We start from the raw sequence: 24946 nt of genomic DNA, 5'->3' as shown, positions 1-24946 counted from the left end.
ATGACTATTTTCATATATCTATTCTTTCATCCGAGGATAAATATGAATGACTATTATAGAATTTGTGGTGTGCTTGAATTTACGGGGAGGTCGCTCCTCTGTTTTCACATTCAGACCAAGAGAGAATGCATTGAAGTCTTGAAGTGTTACTATTCTACTTAGGAGTCATGTTCTTCAGGATTAGTTGCTTCTAACAGCCTTATTCCATACTTTTCAGTTTTACGGTTTTTATCACTAAATCAAGAGCTAGCTAGATGGCCGATTACTGCAAAAGTGCCAATTACTCTCTACCTATCAACCAAGAGTAGTTATTCTGTGTACTCGGAACACCATGTGATATTATCATGTGGATGTACGCAGTTAATTATATTACTACATGGTGTAATAAATATATATGCAGTAAAAAATGAAAAAAAAATTGGACTTCTTATAAAAAAGTCACTTTTGATACATGTATTTATAAAAAGATCAAGTAAGATTTGAAAATTATAAAAAAGTCAATACCGTTGCCATTGATGTTTGAAATATTTATAAAATGCCATCAAATTTTTTCAAGTCCATGTTTCCGTGCATGTATTCATTTCTTCGGCCTTGTTCTCAATCTCTTATACCTCCGGCCTTGTTCCCTAGTAGTTTGTTGACGTCGTCGAGAGTCCAAATCGATCTCAATTTCAACAAAGTCGTCGACGACGACCATGGAAGTCTCCTTCATCGACGATCCAACCCGACTACAACCCAGAGCCCCAAGGCCTTGATCTCAAACCCATCACTGACGAAATATGGCCAGAACCATTGTAATTGCTTCCACAGGATCAACGATGACAGCTTTGATGACGAGCTCGACTTCTTTGGCGTTGGCACAACTGGAAGCGCTCAACATCGGAGGACGAGGTCCTCGAGATTCTTAGAGAGAGCAGCCGAAGTCGATTGGAGAGAGCAATGTGTGTGACAGTGGTTGTGACAGTAAGTATGACAGTGAGTGTGACCGTTAGTGTAAATAGATAGTGTAACAGCTTCTGTGACAGTGGGTGTGATAGGAGGTGTGACAGGAGGTGTAATAGGTAGTGTGATAGTGGTGTGTGATAGGTAGTGTGATAGAGGTTGTGATAGTGGGTGTAAATAGATAGTGTGATAGTGGTTGTGACAGTAGGTGTGACAGTGTCTGTGACAGCGTCTGTGACATCGTTTGTGACGGGAGCTGTGACATGCCAAGAGAAAATGTGGAAATATGTGAAATTTTGTTAAAATTCAAATGAGATTGGTATGAAGTATGCTTAGAATGAAGAGAATAATAGGAATTAGGGAACCTTGAGCTTCGGTTTCGCTGAAATTGCTTGAAGCACCGCCATTGATGGCGGCAACCCTTTGTGATGGTTGTTGCGCCTTGTACGTTTGGTCGATTCAGAGTGGGTAGTATATCAAATGAAAGAGGGGAGCGATATCTTTCTAACGGTACCAATTTCGTCAAAATCTATCGCCGGACGAGAAAGTTATGGCGGAAATTAGGAAAAAAAAAAAAAGAGTAAATAGTCCATAAAATTTTTTAAGTGATTTTTTTTTAATTTTGTTTACCTTTTTATAATTTCCACTTAAATGATTTTTTTTATAATTAATTCACAATTAGTTATTTTTTTTTAATATAAGTTAAGAGATGATATTTTTTTATAATTTTTCTAAAAAAATTAAATATAGGTAACTAATTAAAAACAAATACAATAAAAAAATAACTAATAATATTAAATGATTACCGCGTATAACTAAATCAATATTTATATTGGCATGAGATCTTATCTCTTTTGTTGACCACAAAATAACGTTTGACCAAAAAATAAGCTTCATGATTGATGGTGAAACTGCAATGATCTTTCGTTGATCACCCACTCCACTTTCTTTTTCTCATCCTCGATCTTCTTCGTAGTTTCGTTTCATCTTACATGCTCTTGATTTCACATTGACGCTGATCGAAGCTAGCAGATTTCGCAGTGTACCTATTTATGAGAGCCTCTTCCTCTTCTGCTCCTTCATTCCATCAGCAGGCTGTGCGTGAATTCAATCAAAAAGCCTGATTCCACATTTCCATGGCCGTCCAACTAAGAGCCTCTTCTTCTTTTTCCTCCGCTTCTTCTTCATTTCATCAACAATCAAACAACTCCGATCTAATGACTCTCCAACTGAGAGAATCATCCTCATTTTCTTCTCTTCCTTCTTCGGCCTGTTCATACAAATACGATGTGTTTCTGAGTTTCAGAGGCCATGATACTCGCCACGGTTTCACAGGTCATTTGTACAACACATTGGTTCGAAGGGGGGTCAAGACTTTCAAAGACGATGATGAGCTTCCAAGAGGAGAGGCAATAGCAAAAGCACTTATCGGAGCCGTTGAAGAATCAAAGCTCTCTCTGATTGTCTTCTCGGAAAACTATGCATCCTCAAGGTGGTGTTTGGATGAACTGGTTCATATCCTTGAGTGTAGAAGATCGAAGAACCAAATGGTTCACCCAATCTTTTACAAAGTCCATCCCTCGGACGTAAGACACCAAAGAGGTAAATACGGTGAGGCACTTGCAAGACATAAGCTCAGATTCGATGATGGCACGGTGACAAGATGGAGGGCAGCTCTAAAAGAAGCAGCAGATTTATCTGGGTCGCAGTTCTCGGGCGGGTATGTGTCATATGTCATATGTCATGTACTCAATTTTACTTCTCCTAATTTAGTGAAAGCATTTTGTTCTTCTATTTCTAGTTGTGTGGTACTGCGGTTATTATACTAGCCTTACTGCGTGCGCGTTTTCATATTTTTAATCTTAATGACTAAAACAATCTAATTTTCACAGACATTTGTAGGGGATCGAAATATAAAAAAGAAACATAAGAGTTCAGAGACAGACGTGGTAACTACTATAATTATAAACATCTTTATTGAATCAAAAACGTATAGAAAAACGAAAGAGAAATAAGATTGAAAAAGCTGGTTGAATCCAAAGATTTAATATAGGGTCCAAAATATTTAGAGAGATCTTAGAAAACGGAACCAAAGGGGAAGGGTTCTTATCTCCAAGTACATGTTTGCCATCAATCATGATATCTTCAACTTAAAGGACAAACATCACCGCTGACATATAATATAAGAAGAAAACATGACTTTTGCCTCCCATTGTTAGAGCCTAGCGGCAGATAATGAAAGTGAAAGGGAAAGTGAAAGGCAGAGAAAACGTAGGAGAAGGAAGTAAATCCAAAACTGCTTGCTAGAGAGTTTGTTGGATAGAAGAAGAAAACTGTCAGAAAATGACGGTCTTTTAGGGTTTTATCCTCCCATAATGACTATCACTATATGAAGTAATTAATAAAGAAAGAAAGAGCAATTTCATAATTCTCTGAAAACAGTTCCATAAACCTTGTTTCTTTAATTAATACTGATTACCGGTTTTTATTCCGAGCGGGGTTGTAAGTTAATTGTTTCTTCTCATCCTAAAACGTCAGGTATGAACATGAATTTATAGAAAGAATTGTTGAAGAGGTTTCTGCACAAGTAAAAGAACCTACCTATTTGGATGTGGCAAGGTATCCTGTTGGGATACACTCTCGGGTACAAGACATGCTTCAGTTGTTAGATGTTGGGGGAAGTTATGTACGCATGGTGGGGATATGGGGAACTGGTGGAATTGGGAAGACAACGATTGCTAAAGCTGTTTACAATGAAGTTGCCCGTAAGTTTGATGGTTGCTGCTTCTTGGCAAATGTTAGAGAAGGTTCAGAGCAAGGTGGCGGTTTGATCAACCTACAAAACATTGTTCTTTCCAGAATTTTAGGGGGCGAAGAACTGAAAATAATCAATGTTGATGAAGGAGTCAATTTGTTGCGTGAAAGGTTTAAAAATAAAAGAATTCTATTAATTCTTGATGATGTGAATAAGTCGATTCAGTTAGACAAATTAGCTGGAGCACCTGATTGGTTTGGAAGTGGCAGCAGAGTTATTATAACAACAAGAGATAAGCGTTTGTTGGATGTTCACGAAGTCAGGCTTATATACAAGGCCAGTGCACTAGATCATGACCAAAGTTGTGAGCTCTTCAATTCTAATGCCTTCAAGAATAAGAGAAATCCTGACAACGATGAGAAACGTTTGATCAACACTATTGTTAGGTATGCTAAAGGCCTTCCGCTTGCCCTGAAAGTTTTGGGTTCACATCTATACGGTAGACATGTACATGATTGGCAAGATATGTTAGATGGCTTTAAAATAGATCTATACGGTAGACATGTACATTCGAGAAATTCTCAAAGTCAGTTACGACGGACTAGAAGAAACAGAGAAAGAAGTTTTCCTTGACATTGCCTGTTTCTTCAAAGGTTGGAAGACAGAGGATGTGAAACAGATGCTAGAAGGTTGTGACCGCAACAGGCCCAAGCATTGTATTACAGTTCTTGAAGAAAAGGCACTCATAAATGTTGATTACTATGGTCGTATTTGCATGCATGATATGCTAGAAGAGATGGGAAAAAATATAACTAGGCAACAGTCTCCAAATCTCGGTGAGAGAACTAGATTGTGGCATCACAAGGATGTGCGGGACATTCTAACGGAAGGCACGGTAAGTAGTAGTATATCATGGGCTCAGATGTCTGTGTTGTTTATTCTAGTTCAACAGCCACTACTAGGATAGAATGTATTATAAGATTTTATTTTGAATGCTTATGAAAGTATAAGAATCTAAAAGCATTCCTGTTATACAACTATACGAGTACTGGTTTTACTAATACGATTGTCTTTTTTCCATGCTAGGGAACACGTAAAATTGAAGGAATAATAGTAGAGATGCCTACAGAAGATGTGATCCACTTGAGTCCTAAATGCTTCAAAAAGATGAAAAATCTTAAAATCTTTATAAATGTAAATGGAAGGTTTGTTGGAAAGGTTGATTATTACCCGAATCAATTGCGGGTACTTGATTGGTCTCAATGTCCGTTGGAATCTTTGCCCTACAATTTTAATACAATGAACATGGTTCACTTTCACATGGAAGGCAGCCGCATCTCACGTCTTGGACCAGGATTCAAGGTATGTCTATATTTTTCACATGACTTTCAAGTTTTTACATTTAACTATCACAGATAAACTCTCTAGACCTACCAAGTTATACCAATTCTAATTTTCTTCTTCTTTTGTATGACAGAGCATGCGAAATCTGACAACCTTAAATTTAAGTGGATCCAAGTTTCTGACAGAAATCCCTGACGTATCCGGAAGTCCAAACTTAGAGGTCCTGTATCTAATAAATTGTATGAGTTTAGTGGAGGTTCACCCTTCGGTCGGATCCCTTCAAAAGCTTGTGAAGCTGGGTCTTTGGGGATACAAAATCCTGACACAAATCCCCGACTTGTCCAGAAGCCCAAACTTACAGATTTTGAATCTGCGCTATTGTGAATGTTTAGTGGAGGTTCACCCTTCGGTTGGATTCCTTGAAAAGCTAGTTGAGTTGGATCTTTGGGGATGCAAAATCCTGACACAAATCCCCGACTTGTCCGGAAGCACAAACTTACAGATTCTGAATCTGACCTATTGTGAATGTTTAGTGGAGGTTCACCCTTCGGTCGGATTCCTTGAAAAGCTTCAGAAGCTGCGTTGTCGGGGATGCAAAATGCTGACACAAAAACCAAGGTTGTTAAATCGATGGTTAGATTTGCGGGATTGTGAAGCTTTAGATCATCTCCCATCACGGGTTGATATACCAGTTTTAATTGTCTAATACCATATATCAACCAATATATATTTAGTATGAAAAATTCACAATTTATACCAACCAATAACGTTGGTATACCAATTAAGTGTTACGGTTGATACTCGGTTGGTACGGTTAGTAATGGACTTGTGCCAACATATTTAAGGCCAAAAAATTTAAAGGCTCAATTCAAATAAGTAATAACAAATAAGTGAAATAGCAATAGAATTCCAAAGTCTTATATAACTTCAACCAAATTACCAAATACAAAGTCATAAATAGAAAGCCAAAGTCCAAATAGTCAAACGGTTAAAATACTTATGAATTCTCAAAACAATTAAAAAATAAATGATAGGTTTAAATGCGACATATGTTGACATGTTGTAAGCAGTGATGGTGCAACTAATATGTCTAAGCATTTGTACTTGAGAATTCGATTAAATCGATTCATTCATAATTAAATAAAGAAATTGAAGACGAGAAAAAGAGTGTATTTGAGAAAGAAACTCAGAGAGATTAGATTAAGGTTAGTAGATTTATACGGTTTGAATTTATTTTTCAATAAATCTACGGTTGAAATTTAAAGATATATGGCTTACCACTTTAACATATTTTTTTAGCATATTTTTTGTCTTTTATTTTGAAGTTCTTACCATAAAGTATATATACGTTTTTTGGATGACAACGACTATTATTTGAATTCTGATTGAAAAAACGGTTACTATTTTTTTGAACGGGTAGTTAACGGACATTTTTGAACATGCAAGAGGTGATGATGATCTTCAGGAGTACTAAATTCGGTGATTAGTGATTTATTTTAATATTTATGTATTATGTAGTTATTTTACTTTTATGCTGTAATGACACCAAAATTTCGATCATGAAACTCAAATTTCGAAGTCATGAAAAACACTAAAACAACCTCAATGAATCGAAATCATTTTAAATGCCACAGCGGATCATCTCTGAGTTTAAAGTACAACTCAGTTAAACCGATTATTACAAACTAAATTATAATTCGACATTATAAAAAATGAAAATGTATAATCCTCACAACAACCTCACAAAAAAGTCACACAAAATCCTCACACAAGCTGGAACTAAATGACTTCAAGTCCTCTGAGCGGTCCGTCAATTCCCGCTAATCCACACCTGCGGAGTTATCCACTACACCATCGAATTGGTGCACCGGGATTGTAAACACAAACCCGGTAAGCTTTACAGCTCGTATGAGTAAAAACAACAATAAAACTCGCATATCAATATATATGGAAATCCACAAAACATCAAATATAAATGCACTCATTAGTCAATGGACGGCCCATCTGGTTGTCCAAAATATGAAAATGAAAGTGCTCATGAGAAATTGGGCAACCCCTCTGTTTACCCAAATGCATTTATAATACGGGTACTAATGAACGCTGGTACACCTCTGTTACCCCTCCGTAGTACACCGCCGACATTGGGCAACCTCCTGCTACCCAACTTCCAAAAATATGAGTACTCATGAGCCGATAACCCATCTGTTACCTCACATGCAGTACTCCGGCAGACAGACTAGAGCTCAACTGTATCGTAAATTTCGCCCGGCCAAAGGCTAGGTTCCGACATGCCAACACGTCCGAAGACAAAACACGTCCGAAGACATAAACACGTCTGAAGACTGTCCGAAGACAAAACACGTCCGAAGACATAAACACGTCCGAAGACCGTCCGTAGACATAAAACTCGTCCGAAGACATAAAACTCGTCTGAAGACATAAACTCGTCTGAAGACATCAAGCTCGTCCGAAGACGTCAATCTCGTCCGAAGACAAAAACGTTTTAACAAATCTCAATGTTAACATCCACATACAATAATAATCTCATTATATTGTACAAATCGCATCAACATGCTCAATATATAAATCTCATCACCAACGTGATTATATTCACAACGAAATCCTAATAGTATATAATATAGCAAAATATATATATACATATTTACCATTTATACAAATATATATATTTCACTATATCATATACATGTCATATTTCATTCTTTAAAATTCTGCATAATCTTGAATCTCCGCAAGGGTAGATTCGTAAATAAGTGAGATTTTACTCACCTTGCAATCTCGAGCATAATTCCACGATTCCGTAAGTATATCATTTTCTTAATTTAGCTATCACCTTGAAAGGATAAGAAAAGAATTCAGAATCGTTACGTAAACCTTAAATGCCGAAAAAATAATAATATATTACTGTTCAACAATTTCTGGTTTTACGAATTTACTGTTTATAGAGTACTATTCACGTATTCACTATTCACGTATTTCTGTACAACTACTCATCAATTACGTATTCATGTACGTGTACATATTGTTTATATATTTCTGTACGTATGCATACTATTCAAATGTAAATACTATCCCAGTAAATAATAATTACTGATTTACCCTTCTGAAATTATTTTTTACATTTACTGAAAGTAAATTACATTTTCATTTACCGTACGTAAAATAAATTTACATTTATAGTACGTAAATCACCTTTTTACATTCACCGTCGTAAAAATAAATTTTTACAAATTATTGTTTGAAAACACTATTCACGTGCCGCCGCACGTCAGCGCATGGGGTTCATGCGCTACCCTCCTGCGACCGCGCGTGGGGCCCACGCGCCGAGCCTAAGGCCTTCTCCTTCCTCCCCTCTTCCTCATCACGGCCTCACGCCGCCTCTTACCCCCTCCACGCACCCCCACGCGCCGCTTGAGGCAGCGGTAACCTCCCTCTCTCCAGCTCCTCCAATCTTCCTCCAATCAAGCCAAAATCCAACAAATATCACACACAATCCATCAATTACATTAAACCATACATGGATTGAAGCTACAAACTCCGATTTAGCACCGGAGAAGCTCAGATCGCCGATGGTGTTCTATCCCTCGGGATGAACTTGAATTGACGCGATTTGGCCCCCAATCTGATGGCAGAGGGTACCAAGGGTGAGGATCGACGTCGAGGTGCTCTCCTCCGAGCCCTTACGTCGCCGGAGATGGTGGTTCGAGTGGCGGCGAGTTGCAGAAGCTTGATGTCCTCGGACGGGCTTCGGTGTGGCGAACCGCGGCTTGTCGCGTCCAGGGGTGGCTGAAGGAGGTCGTGCAACACCTTTGGGATGGGTGGTGAGACTCACGGCGGACGGTGAGGTTAGATCGCCGGTGGGGCAGTTACGGAGGGAGAGAGAGAGCGAACTCGGGGAGAGAGAGAGGATGGAGGCGCGGGTGAGAGGAGAGAGAAGGGTTTCCAAAATGAAAACCCTACTTCAGAACAATTTCATTTTATACTCCTTTCTAAATCGGAAACTTCCGTCGTTAATAACTTTCACGTACGACGTTCGATTCGAACGCGTGACGTGTCCACGAACTCGTATCGACGAGCTCTACGACTTTCGTGAAGGAAGTTTTCACAAACGATCGACGGAGTAAAAGTCGATATTCCCGTCGCGGAATCGTAACATTTTTCTAAATAAACGTTCCGATAACGTTTCCGTTTTCGATTTCCGACGTCACAAAGCGGAACAAACACGATTTATAATTTTTGAAAACTTTAAAACTTTAGAAATAATCTATTAAATCGTCCCGAAAAATCGGGTGATTACATATGCATCAGTGTGTATGGTAGTTTTTCCGAGTTTGGAGGTCATTCATGAGAAAGTTTTGAAGAGACCATTAATTATCGTTTATAAATCATAAGTAATTATTATACTTTAAAATAATTTAACTCGATCATATTCAATATTGAACTCATATGAAAGAGCTCATTGCGAGGTTCGTGATGGTATAATAGTTATTTGTAAAAAATAAAAATAAACATGGTATTTATGGAGAAAATTAATATGTAATTAAAATTAAAATGGATATAATTGGAATATTAGAAAACGTATAAGGATAGATTGAGAAGAAAATGAAAAAATAATAAAAAAATGAAACTCATTTATCTTACGGAATAAAATGACATAGATAACATTCCACTTTTTACCTATGATAAATTTTTTTTTTTAAAATGGGGGTTATCTTATAATGACAGGTGGTGGTATGATATATATATAGTTTTAGCTTATGGTGGGAGATGGTCGTGGAGGTTCACCCTTCGGTTGGATCCCTTGAAAAGCTTGTGAAGTTGGGTCTTGGGGGATGCAAAATCCTGACACAAATCCCCGACTTGTCCGGAAGCCCAAACTTACGGATTCTGTATCTACACCATTGTGAATGTTTAGTGGAGGTTCAGCCTTCGTTTGGATCCCTTAGAAAGCTAGTTGAGCTGGATCTTAGAGGCTGCGGGATCCTTGGGAGGCTACCGTTAAAGAAGATATTCACAAGATCCTTGAGGATATCAAACAGTGCCATCAAAGCATTACCTTCATCCATTCGGTATCTAAACAAGGAATTTGTCAACTTGATGAGACTTACAGTGAGAGGCTGCAGCAGGCTCGTTGAAATTCCAGAGCTTCCACCCCGGATTAAATGGCTGGATGTGAGTGGTTGTCTATCATTGGAAAGAATTTCGGAAAAAACTTGCGTACAAACTAGTATGTACGCGTGCGTCCAAACTCTCGTTTATTTGCACACTTTGCGAATATAAATACATGATTTTAACCGTTCAAAAGTTTAGTTTATTACTAAAGATCATTTCTGTAAAATATCAACATAAACAAAAATCGTTTTCATAGTCGATTGAATCAAACAAATGAACGGTTATGGTGAAAGTTAGTAGTCTCATGATCAACCGTCAATTTGTTTGATGCAATCGACTATGAAGACGATTTTTTTTATGTTGATATTTTACAGAAATGATCTTTAGTAATACACTAAATTTTTGAACGGTTAAAATCATGTATTTATATTCGCAAAGTGTGCAAATAAACGAGAGTTTGGATGCATGCGTACATACTAGTTTGTACGCAAGTTTTTCCCAAGAATTTCAAAGTTGTGAAACATTTTGGAGCGTAGAGAATCACAAATGATTGAGGAGATGAACTTGACTCATTGCTGGAGACTGTGGAAATTTGGTTAGGATGGAAGATGAGGCGGACGCTGATCTTTTCTGTTGGCTCCTATCTTCTCAGCGATCCAAGTTCACAATTACATTTCCAGTACCAAGAAGCGAGGTTCCAAAGTGGTTCAGTTGTAAAATGGATTTCAAGGGGTATCGTCGGTTTGAGTTTTGGATTGAAACACTCCCAAATTTCAAATGGGACAACAACATAGGATTGGCTCTCTGTGTTTCTGGTCCTGATCATATGCTGCAAGGTTCTGGTTATTGCTATTTTGATTTCTATATTTACATCGATGAAGTACATGATTATAAGCCAATGGGAGGAAGACAAAATGTTTCTTCAGGTAATGCATGGGTGCACTATGTTCCATTCCGTGAAATAGGGCAATTTGATGATCAAAGTTATGATCGTCCACTGCCACCTTTTACGTTTCGAGTCCTTATTTATGTAAATGACCGTCCGCAAGCCGTACAAAGCTGTGGGGTTCACCTTGTTAAGCCACCCAATGAAGACGTTTGTGTGCAGCTCATCCGTGCAGAGAGTCTCCACAGTCAACTTTCTAAAGATGAAAAATCTATGAAGGTATTTCAATTTCAAATTTTCAATGTGTGTTTGTATGCATCGTTTCCTTTACCATATTTCCGAGATAATAACTTGCATTTCTTGCAAAAGGAAGGGGACTGACATCTGAACAATTATGCAGATCTTGTACCAATATAAATGATTACGCAATCTAAAGTTTTCGACCGTAGTGTACTTGTACCAATATAAATGAACCGTTAGCCAGCTCATCGGTTGACACTTGGCATTGCCCGGTTCCTTTTTACCACTAAAAAGAAGTTGGGATATCAGAAGAAGGATCTCTTCCAGAAGACAAAGCACCACCTTGGCTGCACAAACTTTAGAACAATGTGTTGCTTTCTTTTTCATAGAAATCTAGAAAACTGAGATGTGGTGTCCTGTCGTTTAGTTTACTAATTTTGCCTGCAACATGGATATGTTGCTCGGCATATTATTTGTCCTTCCGTCAATGTGTATCTTTAATGCAATAATCAGCCTCTTCCAACCTTACCTCAGATGGCACTAACCTTTTGACCCTCTTTTGATCTTTCCTAAGACGGCACTAACCTTTTGTAAATACCCCCACATTAATTGTAGTTGATTATGCACAAACTTTTGATGACCAAATAAGTGTGCCTTCTGCTTTCAGAAGCTTGATATCTTCATTTACTCTGGTCGACAGATCTGGGTTTACAGGAACAACTTTGAGTTGTTTCTTGCAGCTGCATGTGGTGGTTTTAGAGTACAGCCGTACAGGGCAGCAGGCTGAACATAATAATGCTGAAGATTTCAGAGAATAATCTATTTTCTAGTCCCAGTGGCTTTGATCGCTAGAGATTTCAGGTGGCCTCCTGACGAATTTGACTTCTTGATGCTCATTTTGGCTGATGAAATGTTGCTTGCTCTTGTTGCTCAACTTTTTTGACCTGTAGATTTTGTTAAATTTTGAAAGAATTTGAGTGGATAACTAGATTTTTCTATTTTATTGCTGGAAACTGCAAGTTTGTACTCTCTTCAACATTGATGGAATTAGCCTCTCTTTGCAAGATGCAATGAAGCCAGTGGCCCTTGAAGAAGGCTGAGAAAGTTTGGGTTCTCTGACTTCTTTCTACAGATGCAAGAAAAAGAAGCATCTTGCTCAAATTTGGAGGTTCAGACATACAATTTTTCACCACTACTGTACTTCAAATCTGAAAAAAAAATGGAAAAAATTCTATACCAGAGTTCCGTTGTGAATTGTCGCCAGCATGACTCTATCGTAAGATACATCATCTACCAAAACCACTGTGCTCACCATCAACTCTATTTGCATAAGAACTTTGCTCCTTTTGAAATAATTCATTCTATAATATCACCATGAAGAGTGTATCTTTTGGAATAATTTTGTTCCTGCAGAGATTGCATGGTTCATCCGGTTGAACCATGCCGGCTGATCAGTTGAAACTTTCCATTTGCACTTGATTTTTCATCAGACTCATTTGACTTCTTAAAAAGGTTTAAATTACAGTTTGGAATATGAAGAAGTGTCTCCCACATGGTGAAGCACAAGCCTGAGTATATAAAGGTCAGTATCCTTCTTCCATTGCATTTTTTTTTTTTTGAATCTCAAGAAATGTGTTGCTTTCTTCATTTGAGAATAACTGAAACTACAAGATACATAGGAAACTGAGATCGCATCTCAGATTATCCATCCCCATTCTACCCAAATAAAATTAGATACTTTTGGCAAGTGTGTTTCTAAGGCAACCAGCCTCGTCCAACTATACCTCAGAAAGACAAAATCCTCCCCTTCGGTTAAGCAAAGATGTTGGAAACTACGTGTAGAGGGTATTGCTTCATTACTACGGGTTACAATTGAACAAATGCATATATTATTCACTTTTACTCTTTAATTGGCCATATCAGAGATATAGACACTATTGGTCTCATTGGTACTGTAGAACGATAATCTGAAAACCAATAAGAGTGCAGACACGTGTACAAATAAAATGTGATTTATTGAATATCAAGCGCGAGGTTACAAATCTTTGTGAACTCCTCTGATTTTATCTCCGTATGTGATTTGGCTCAAGGGTGACATGCACTTGATCTTGAGGATTTGAGTTTGATTTGGATTTGATTTGATGAAGAACGAGCGATTTGACCACTTGATGATTCTTCGTGGACTTGAGTTTGGATTTGGATTTGATGAAGAACGAGCGATTTGGCCGCTTGATGATTCTCCGTGGACTTGAGTTTGGATTTGGATTTGATGAAGAACGAGCGATTTGGCCGCTTGATGATTCTCCGTGGACTTGAGTTTGAATTTGGTTTTGATGAAGAACGAGCGATTTGGCCGCTTGATGATTCTCCGTGGACTTGAGTTTGGATTTGGATTTGATGAAGAACAAGCGATTTGGTAGCTTGGTGATTCTTCGTGGACTTGAGTTTGGATTTGGATTTGATGAAGAACGAGCGATTTGGCCGCTTGATGATTCTTTGTGGATTTGAGAGACTTCAGGATTGCTCGAGAGTGATATTGCTCTCTTCTTCTCCAATTCTCAAAATCCTCCTCCTCTTCATGTTGGAATGAGTATTTATAGTGTCAAAGTTTCTATTTTGAAGAATATTTTAATGACACTAAATTAATAAATTTCTTTAATTGTATAATTAAATCAATATGTATTTTCCGATTAGTTTAAAATTAGTTATTCTCATAACTTAAATTAAACAGAAAATAATTGACTTAATTATAACCGTTAAGGAATTTATTAATTTAATCAAATGTCCGATTACCATTTCGAATCATCAATGACATTCAATTTTTCGATTTACGTCGAAATCACGTAGGTTCGATTACGATCATCCGTTTATGTGCTGACACAAGTTTTATTCAGATCCACACCAACTTTGTTGACTTTTGGGCCACGTGTGCAATTTTGTCGGGTCCTTAGTCGATTTAATTATTTAATGAAGAGATTTACTTCATTAAATTTCATGCGTCTACATCTACTTATACATTATTACACTACAAATGAAAATATCCAATTACTGGTGCTGAACCATCATAAAAATCTCAAACTCTAACTGATTTTAAGCAATTTTGTTCCAAGTACGTATGTGTGTATAAATAATTAAAGATCATGATATTTTCATATTTTTATGATGTCTTCCAACTTCCAAGATTATCATCTAGTCGGAAAAAAAAAGGATAGATATTAATAATTATTCTAGAATTTGTGTTGGAGGTGCTACATTGGCTCCTATGTTTTCAGTCCACGATGCGAGAGAACACACACCAGCTGCCAGCACTAAAGGCCCAAAAGTCAAACCAACCACGCAAACCGACCCGTCCCAGGCCCGTTACTCACCAAATATAAAACATGATTGATGCTCTTTCGTTGCTCTCTCTCTCCTCCCCTTTTCTTGCCTAGTTTTGACTTCACATTGATTCGATCGAACCTAGCAGCAGGAAACCATGATCAAGCTTCTTACCTAATTCAACCAAACAGCTCAGATCTAATGACTCTCCAACTGGTAGATTCATCCCCATCTTCTTCCTCCACATGTTCACACAAGTACGATGTGTTTCTGAGTTTCAGAGGCCAGGATACTCGCCACGGTTTCACAGGTCACTTGTACAACACTTTGGTTCAAAGTGGGTTCACCACATTCAAAGACGATGATGAGCTTCGAAGAGGAGAGTTGATTGCAACAGCACTTCTCCGAGCCATTGAAGAATCAAAGCTCTCTCTCATTGTCTTCTCTGAAAGCTATGCATCCTCAAGGTGGTGTTTGGATGAACTGGTTCATATCATTGAATGTAAAAGATGGAAGAACCAAATGGTTCACCCGATATTTTACAAGGTCAATCCCTCAGACGTAAGACACCAGACAGGTAAATACGGTGAGGCACTTGCAAGACATGAGCTCAGATTCGAAGATGACAAGGACAGGGTGTTAAGATGGAGAGCAGCTCTAAAAGAAGCAGCAGATTTATCTGGGTCGCATTTCTCTGGCCTCGGGTATGTCATGCACTGAAATTTACTCTTCTTGCTCTAGCTAGTATAAGTATTTTGTTCTTCTTATTAATTATTTCATTTGAAATTAATACGGCAGGTATGAATATGAATACGAATTTATTGGTGAAGTTGTTAGAGAGATTTCTAGCCGAGTGAAGAGAGGTACCAAGTTGAATATGCCAGAGTGCCAAGTTGGATTAGACTTGCGGCTGCGGCATATGCTTGAAATTTTAGATGTTGAGGCAAATGATGTACGGATGGTAGGAATATGGGGAATTGGCGGAATAGGCAAGACAACAGTTGCTAAAGCCGTTTACAATGAAATTGCCCATAAGTTTGATGGTTGCTGCTTTTTGGCAGATGTAAGAAAGGGTTCAGAGCAACATGGAGGTCTAGTGAAGCAACAAAATAAACTTCTCTCTAGCATTGTGCGACTGAAAGAATTGAAAATAAACAATCTTCATGAAGGAGCGACTATATTGCGTAAAACATTGAGACAGAAAAGGATTCTCTTAGTTGTTGACGATGTGAGTAAAGAGGAACAGTTAAAGAATTTAGTTGGGGGAACTGATTGGTTTGGTCGTGGTAGCAGAATTATCATAACAACAAGAGATAAGCGTCTGTTGACTGTTCATGGTGTCAATCCCATTTACAATGCCACTGAACTAGTTTATGATGAAGGTTTTGAGCTCTTTTGTTCAATAGCCTTCAAAACGAAGAGAGATTTGTATGATAGTGAGAAACTGCTAGTTGATACTGTAGTTGAATATGCTCAAGGGGTTCCACTAGCACTGGAAGTTGTAGGTTCAAATCTATCCACTAGACCTTTACGCAGATGGCAAGATATGATAGATTGTTACAAGAGATGTCAACCTGAAGGCATTCAAGGTATTCTCAAAGTCAGTTATGATGGACTTGAAGACACGGTGAAAGAAGTGTTCCTCGACATCGCATGTTTCTTCAAAGGTTGGAATACCAATGATGTGATAAAAATACTTGAAGGCTGTGGCCGCATCAATGCTATGGAAAGTATTGCAATTCTCGAAGAGAAGGCCCTCATAACTGCTCCTGAATTTGGTCAAATAAGTATGCATGATTTGCTAGAAGAGATGGGGAAAGAAGCAGTTGATAATCAAGAGAAAGATCCCAGAAAGCGTAGCAGATTATGGAATCACACTGATGTCCTCCAAGTTCTAACAGAAAACAGCGTAAGTCGATTCTGTATGTGTATTTTATTCTAATTCGCCAAACCAATATCTCGATTATATGTAGTACATGAATTTCTTTTGAAATATCAAGGAACAAATAATACCTTAAACACTTGCAATCTGTTATACAAGTGCTTGTTTTGCTAACACGATTGCCTTTTTCCATACTAGGGAACAAGTAAAATTGAAGGCATAATAGTAAAGATGCCTACAGAAGTTGCTGCGATCCACTTGCACCCTAAATGCTTCAAAAGGATGGAAAATCTTAAAATCTTTATAAACATCAATGGGCGGTTTGTTGGAAAGGTTGACTATTACCCAAAACAATTGCGGGTGCTTGATTGGCCTGAATGCCCCTTGCAATATTTGCCCTCTAATTTGGATATGAAGAAAATGATTCACCTTAAAATGCCTGGCAGCCACATCTCACATCTTGGAGAGGGAATCAAGGTATGCCTATACTTTCAGGAGTATCCGTGTATTAAATTCTTTAGACATTACCAATTTACCATATCAATTTTTCTTCTTCTTTTTTTTTTTTTTTTTGATAAATTTTTCTTCTTTGATATGACAGGGTATGCAAAATCTGACATCCTTAAATTTGGGGGAATGCAAATTCCTGACACAAATCCCCGACGTGTCTGGAAGCCCAAATTTAAAAATCCTAGATCTAGGCTATTGTACAAGTTTAGTGGATGTTCACCCTTCCGTTGGATCCCTTGAAAAGCTTGTTGAGCTGAATCTTGAATTATGCTCGAACCTTGTGAAGCTACCTGAAAATGTCCACTGGAGATCCCTTGAATACCTTAATCTTAGTTGGTGCAGTAGGCTGGAGAGTTTCCCTGAAATTGTGGGAGAGATGAAATGCATGAAAGAGTTGATTCTATGGGATGCTGGCATCAAAGCATTGCCTTCGTCCATTCGGAATCTGATTAACCTTGAAGAGTTGACGATAAATAAGTGCAGAAACCTCACAGGTCTACCCTGCAGCATGTATGAGTTGCACAAGTTAAGAAAGGTTGCGGTGGTGAAGTGCCAAAAACTTGTAACATTCCCAAATAACGTTTCACATGACGACCATGGTCACTCTTTCTCAGGATGCAGGCCAATGGACAATTTGGATTGTCCTTGTGATCACTTCAGTGCAAGAGGATGCAATTTATCTAATGCTGATTTCATGGCGTCCCTTGATTGTGCATCCACTTTAAGTCATATTGATTTTTCAGGAAACCCCTTTGTTGTTTTACCCGAATGCATCAAGGATTTTGTCAATTTGAGGAGACTTAATTTGAGCGACTGCAGGTGGCTCGTAGAAATTCCAGAGCTTCCACCAGGTATGGTAGAGTTGGATGTGAGAGATTGCGTATCATTGCAAAGAATTTCAAAGTTGTCAAACATTTTGGAGCGTCAAGAATCACAGATGATTAAGGAGATGGACTTGACTAATGGCTGGAGACTGTGTCAAAATTTGGTTGAGATGGCAAACGAAGAATATGATGAGGCAGGCGCTCATTTCTTTTGTTGTCTCCTATCTTCTCAGCTATCTGAATTCAGAATTAGATTTCCAGTTCCAAGAAGCGAGGTTCCAAAGTGGTTCACCTGTCAAATGGATTTCAAGGGGCATCGGGGGTTTGAGTTTTTGATTGAAACACTCCCAAATTTCAAATGGGATAGCACAGGATTGGCTCTCTGTGTTTCTGTTGATAATAAGCGGCTCAGTTTTGAGTTATATATTTACATCAATGAAATACTTGTTGTTTCACAAGAAGCTGGATATGTTGCTTCAGATAATGTGTTGGTGCAGTACATTCCGTTCCATGAAATGTGGCAGTTTGATTATAGGCGGCCATTGCCACCCTTTACATGTCGATTGATCATTTCTGAAAGCTACCATCTTACGCAGCCCTTAAAAAGCTGTGGGGTCCACCTTGTGATGCCACCCAATGAAGATGTTTGTATGCAGCTCATCTGTGCAGAGAACTTCCACAGTAATATGTCTTGGGATGAAAGACACGAGGTATTGATTTTACGTTTGCCACATTTCAGAGATAAAAACTGACATTTGTTGCTAAGAGGACTGACATCAGAACAATTGTGCAATATTGCAGAACAAGAACTGGGAAAATTATGGTCCCAAACAGGGGGAGTGCTCCGCTCCCACTTAACGTGAGTGTGTTTGAGCCACGCTACATAATATTTTGAACTACAGTCCCTTGCTTATGCTATTGTAAATTTATGCGTGGCTTGATTTGTTCCTGCAGGTTTAGTGAATTGAGTTTCGTCATTTGGAACCATACGCTGTTCTAATATGCATACTTAGTAAACCAGCTTATCAGTTGACTCTTCACATTTCCATGTTCATTGGCAGTCTTATCTTAGCTACTGAAAGGTTTAAATAACAACTAACAAGAAGTTGGGATATGAGAAGAAGGGTTTCTTCCAGAAGACAAAGCACCACCTTGACTGCCCAAGCTTGACTTTGAAGAGGTCTGTTTTTCTATCCTTCACCGTTTCATTATTTAAAGTAGCTGGGGGTTAACATTCGAAACAATGTGCCGTTTTTCTCTCTCTCTCTCTTAATAACATACACTACAAGAAATTTAGAAAACTTAGAATGGGGTTTCATTTATTTTACTAGTGTTGCTTGCTTACATCTCAAAGTATCAATCACAATCTACACAATATGGATATGTTGCTTTGCATAATTTTGTTCTACTGGTCACTTCTTTATTTTAAGCAATAACCAGCCTCTTCCAAACTTTACCTCCGAAAACCAAAATGTCAAGAACTTAGATCTCTATCTAGCTACGTAATGAGTTAATAGAATAATGATATAAATTTTGCTGAGAACTGGAGTGAAGCACAATATTTTTTATGTGATTGAGTTCTTCTAGATATTAGGTAAATTATGGAGGACAGTGAGATACTTGTTGATTTACACGAGGTATTTATTTTTCACTCCACCAAGCATAGATATGAACTGATTTTAATAAAGCACGTTTCATGGGCTATATATCCATTCTTTATAACATGTTTCTGCCTCATCCATGATTACCAGTTTATTACACCATGCTTTACACCATCCAACTGTCAAATACTACAGCACAAAATTTGTACAAGTTACACATGTCTAAAAGGATTATTGCAAATACCTCAGTCAAGTAGCATTGTATTCTAGCGGCATCCTGATCACAATGATCAGTGTGCAAGTAAAGAGGGATAAGAAAAATGAAACCTTTACTCAGTATGTGTGGTTTTAAAAGGATAGGAATGGAACCTATATTCGGTATCTCAATGACTTCATAAGATTTGAATGTGTCCCTAGATATATATACTCACATGAACAAAACGCAAAAATTTGATTCTGGTATGTTTTAATGTTTGCAGGGACATCGTTGTAGTATATTTAAATCAAATTGCACCCAGTGGCTTGCAATGGAGGTTATAATACTGCATCTCTGAGTTTCAGATTTATGCATATCATGCAAGACAATTGAATTGAATGAAGAAGCTTTGTTGTTGAGTGAGACAGTAGTTGAAAGTGTATATGATATCAGGGGATTGAATCTTAATTGGTTGAATGTGTCTAGAGTTGCTAATGTAGTTCAGCTCATCATCAACCGTGCTCCAGTTTCATTATTTGGTGTGAATTATCTGTAAAACTTTTTTTGATTTAATGTTAGATGCTTAAACACACTGTTGTCTACCTGTCTCATATTGTGGTAGTAGGATGTTCATAATTCAACTAAGATATCAAACATGATATGTATGCAGAGACTAACTTGCCTTGAATATTTTGTCCTTCTTTAGTTCTTTCTTAATATGGCACTTATCTTTTCTAAATACTCCCACATTAATTAGACTTATCTCTGCATTCGTCAGTAGATGATATAGTTGATCTTTGCACAAACGTTTGATGTCCAAATAAGTTTGTCTTCTGCTTTCAGAGGCTTAAATATCTTTATTTACTTCTGGTTGGCAGATTTGGGTTTACAGGAACCACTTTGACTTGTTTCTTTTTGCCGTGGTGGTTTTGGAGTACAGGACAGCTAGCTGAACATCATTGTGTCAGAATCTGACGGCAAAATACAAAATGTGGATCAGGTATAGAAGAAACAGTTAGTATGTTATATCCCTCTAAATTGTTCCATGTTGCTCATTATTTCATGAAGGCAAGACTGTAGTGTTTACTTATCTTTTCAGCTGACTAGGAATGCATTCCACTCACAGTTTTGAGATTGTGGGAATAGCACACTGACATGGAGAATGATCTCCCCGAAATTTCAAATGAAAAGATACATGCAAGATTACCTGTCACAATTGTCTGTGTGGCTGCTGAATCCTCTATGCGTATGCCATAGCAAAATTGCAGCAGGAGTCATCAGCTCGTACCAAATCATGTGTATGGCTGCAGCAACTCCATTTGTTATAATCTTGTATATGCGTTGTGTCTACTGCTGCTTTCTAGTAGATAAGTCTGGAGTCTTTAGAGCCGCGTTTTGGTGTGCCTGGGATGCTGCAGTGTGCACGCAGTAATGCCATGACAACAGGATGCAAATTAAACCTTCTTTAGGTGGTAGTATGTGGACCATGAACCTCAGAAAGGTTTGGACATTTGGTGGTCAAATTTTTCAATCACTAGCCATGACTCGTGAGGAAATTATAATGCTAAAGATTTCAGAGAATAATCCTTGAGCTATTTTCTAGTCCCAGTGGCTGTGATCACTAGAGATTTCAGGTGCCCTACTGACAATCTCGACTTCATGATGCTTGTTTTGGCTGATGATGTAACACCCTTAAATTCAGAACAGTAAAATTTTGAATTTGTGGATGCTAACTGTTGGCATAGGCTTATGCCCGCTATAATCAACACAACTATCAGCGCATTAAGGCTAATAAATAGCTCAGTCTTACAATACTAACAGCGAGTCAGCCGCACTAGCTATGTAATGGGCCTCCTCGCGGCCCAAACTGACTACGGACGCGCCCTCACGCGCATCTCAAAGTAGACTCCAGAGAACACCTTAATCGGACCTCGTCCCACACCGGAAGATAGGTAAATGATCTACCTCAACTCAACACTAAAAGGTCAAACCCTACCTTATGAGGTTTACTCTGCATAAATTACCATCAGCCTAACTTGAGCGTCGGAGAGTTGAAGACCACGCCACCGTGGTCTCTACTTTGACGATGTGTGCCACTTGTGACAAGAAAGAGACAAGAAATACGGCGTATCTCACCTGCAAGGAATACAACGTATCACATCAGTCTTATCACTACGTTAACATTGGCGCTGTCTGTGGGAAACCGCAACAAAAAAGTCACCAAAAATCACATGCAACACTTAGTAAAGCAACTACACTTCGACATGGGTACTGTCAATCCTTCCCCATCCACTCCGGCAGACGGTCATATCGAAGACATCACATACCTTAGCCTCAACCATCTCCTACCTTCCGCCAACGACCCTATCATCCTTACCCCTACACCCGTAACAGTCGTCAGCACTAACGCTACTCTGGATCCGGCGACCGCCGCAAGAATGGAAAACATGGCCAAAGACCTAGTCGAGTGCCAGCAGCGCGAGAAGACAGCAGCTCTGCAAGCCGAGCTCGACAGGATGCGAGCGCAGCTCGAGCAGGCTGAACGCAGTCATCAACACGGCGAATCACAACGCGAAGGCAGCGCGCAAATGAAAGGACGGGAATAAGTTCACTTGAGCATCAGCTTGACTCCCTCCGAACTCGCCAAGAAGCGGCCACCATCACCACGGTGTATTCGCAACCGTGAGGAAGGGAGCACGAGCGTCACCTCCCGCTCTAGACCCCACACAACTGCTCACAGCCCGGATCCCACCCTAGCTCTGATATTACAGCGACTAACCGCAATAGAACAGCGAGATGCCAATCCACGGTGCCAACCAGTGTTCGTAGCCAGGCCGGGCCCCTTCACCACGCGAATAATGAACACCGTGCGCCCTTCTAAATCTAAGAGCCCAAAAATTACGCCGTACACAGGCGAAGGTGATCCATTCCAGCACATCGATAACTTCAAAAAAGTTACTGCCAGTAGAGAATTCGACGACGCTACACTCTGCCACATGTTTAGCGAAACAGTAGATGGGGATGCTATGAATTGGTTCTTCGAACAACCGGCGAACTCCATGGATTCTTTCACGCAGTTGACAACGGCATTTCTCAATCGGTTCATTCTCATGGCCGGGGCCGCACACACAACTGACGGTCTATTTCAAGTAAAGCAAGAAAGCAGGGAGACGTTGGGCGCCTTTGTCATGCAATGACAGACGGCAGCATCCAAATGTCGAAACCTGAACAAAACGCTCGCCTTGGCCGCATTCAAGGAAGGACTGCGGTCAGAGAACTTCCTGTTCCATATCAACGTGGACCCTCGAATGCGCGGTGCCACATATGATGACATCATGACTGAGGCAGTACGATATGCTCAGGCAGAATACGTCACATACGGGGAAAAGCGAATCCCGGTACCATCAGACAAAAGCACTGCGCCGCAGACATCTGTGCACACAAACACCATCCCCCTCCAGCGCGAGCTCTTCCCTGGCACAAAAGACGATGGCAAATGAAGGAAAAGAAAGTGGCATCAAGCCATTCACCGTGACGCACGCAACCACGATCGACACAGAGGCCGGGACAAGAACAAGAGACTTGGCGGTGAGCGTCGCGACAACAAAGATCCTCGCCAAGTTAACGCGATGGGACGTCGTAGTGACCACACACAGCCTAGGGAAGAAACCCTAGAGGACTTTTTTCATAAGCATCAGGGGACGTTGAGGAAACCAGCAAGCCACTACGCCCTCAAACCGAAGCAGAAACTGGTAAGTGGTGCAGGTTTCATGAAAATGGAAGCCACAACACGAATGATTGCCGAGCCCTCCGCACACTAAGAACCAATGGCGACACAGGGGTTCGCCCGACGCAGCAAAGGGCACAGCAGAACGTGGTTGCCGTAGTAGAGAACCTGCGCCGCATCAACGTAATAGAGGGAGGAACCCCGATGACAAACATGTCCAACCGAGCAAAAAAACGCTTTGGCCGCAGTAACCACCAAAGGCAGGTGTACGCTATCACAGGAGGAAACGTCAAGCGACAGAAGGAAGGATGGAAGCAGATCACCTTCACTGAGGAGGAGGAAATTGGCATTTTCTTACCCAATGACGGCGCCTTCCTCATCGACGCAGTCTTGGGTGGACAGTGGGACGTAGGGAAGATGATGATCGATACGGGATCCGCAGTCAACATCTTAGTCAAGGGATGCTACAAGAAGATGGAGCGTAGTGGCAAGAAGTTAGTGCAGGACCACGAACCGTTGATCAGCTTCTCTGGCGACGTAACCCAACCTCTAGGCTCGGACTATATGACGGTACGCATTGGGACCGCACCATGCACAGTTTGCGTCGAATCTGAGTTCATCGTAGTTAACGCCTACAGTTCCTACAACGGGATCATCGGTCGGCCTACACTCAACCGGATGCGAACTTTCATCGCTGGATACATGATGCTTATCAAATTCCCAACTCCGCATGGAACAGGACATGTTCGGGGTTCACAATCCGTAGCAAAAGATTGCCAAACACGCGCGATTAGACGCATGCGCAACCGACACAAAATCTTGGCAGTACATGCCGCAGAGAATTTGACCGACAAGGTTTTCGATGCACGAGACGACGAAACACCAAAAAGTAAGAACAAGCAAAAGGCTACGCCATACGAAGCCAAAACACCGGTGAATCCCGAATCTTCCTTGAAAAGCATCACACCGTTCCTGCACCACTCGGAGCGCAAGATCAAAGTCGGCACAACTCTTAGTCCCACAGTTAAGAGGGACTTAACAAGCTTCTTGGGTGACAACATGGAAGTCTTTGCATGGTCCTATGAGGATATGCCCGGCATTTCGCCCGACATCATCATGCCGCCACTTTCTTTGACATCACGCGTCGCAACATTGTTACAGCTAGCTCTTCGGTGTCCGGTGTTACGTTGGGATCTTCTTGCTACAGAAATCTCGCGTAGCAGATACGCTCCGACTTCTCGAAGTTCCTATTCACCGAGAGCGTCGTAGCTGTACACGCAACAACAGATCAGTACGCCATAAACAAAGAAAATACAGAAACTGAGAGCGTAGCGCTTTTACTTACGATGGCGGCGGAGTAGTCCTTGCTCGAACAAAAGATACAGGTTCATCAATACCTTCAAATCGTGGACTAGGTCCTCACCTTGACACCTCCAAAGGAATGTCACACAATTCACGCGATCGACCTCTCGCTCCGACAGCACCAACCTCCTTTCCGCTGCGCAAAAAAAAAAAAAAGTCAGCAAGCAGTTATTCCGTAGCAAAAACATTTAGTAAAATGTTAAGACTTACAGTTAATGGCTTGAAACCG

At 39.8% G+C, this 24946-nt stretch overlaps 2 protein-coding genes across 7 annotated transcripts; both read left to right on the top strand.

Annotated features, from left to right (window-relative positions):
- Window positions 1-1911: 1911 nt before the first annotated feature.
- LOC126785126 (disease resistance protein RUN1-like) lies at window positions 1912-5793 on the top strand. Its single transcript, XM_050510732.1, is given in 5 exon segments — window positions 1912-2662; window positions 3481-4255; window positions 4257-4592; window positions 4784-5059; window positions 5175-5793. Coding segments are annotated over 5 exon segments (2544 nt in total). The 5' UTR covers window positions 1912-2078; the 3' UTR covers window positions 5748-5793.
- An 8925-nt stretch (window positions 5794-14718) lies between these two features.
- On the top strand, window positions 14719-21223 carry LOC126785124 (TMV resistance protein N-like). 6 transcript variants are annotated; one of them, XM_050510730.1, is made up of 9 exons: window positions 14719-15319; window positions 15414-16524; window positions 16696-16974; window positions 17099-18541; window positions 18633-18690; window positions 18893-19011; window positions 19912-19965; window positions 20569-20628; window positions 20728-21223. In XM_050510730.1, the coding sequence occupies exons 1-5, from the start codon at window positions 14817-14819 to the stop codon at window positions 18687-18689; spliced, it is 3393 nt and encodes a 1130-aa protein (XP_050366687.1). In that variant the 5' UTR covers window positions 14719-14816; the 3' UTR covers window position 18690; window positions 18893-19011; window positions 19912-19965; window positions 20569-20628; window positions 20728-21223. The 6 variants fall into 6 exon arrangements, with proteins under 6 accessions (XP_050366687.1, XP_050366686.1, XP_050366682.1 ...); XM_050510729.1 differs by having other exon boundaries at window positions 18786-19011; window positions 20755-21223; XM_050510725.1 differs by having other exon boundaries at window positions 18786-19011.
- Window positions 21224-24946: the final 3723 nt, after the last annotated feature.

This window comes from Argentina anserina, chromosome 2 (assembly GCF_933775445.1).
Source record: "Argentina anserina chromosome 2, drPotAnse1.1, whole genome shotgun sequence".
Lineage (NCBI taxonomy): Eukaryota > Viridiplantae > Streptophyta > Magnoliopsida > Rosales > Rosaceae > Argentina > Argentina anserina.
Note: the sequence above shows the minus strand (reverse complement) of the source record. Positions and strands in the feature narration are given on the sequence as shown.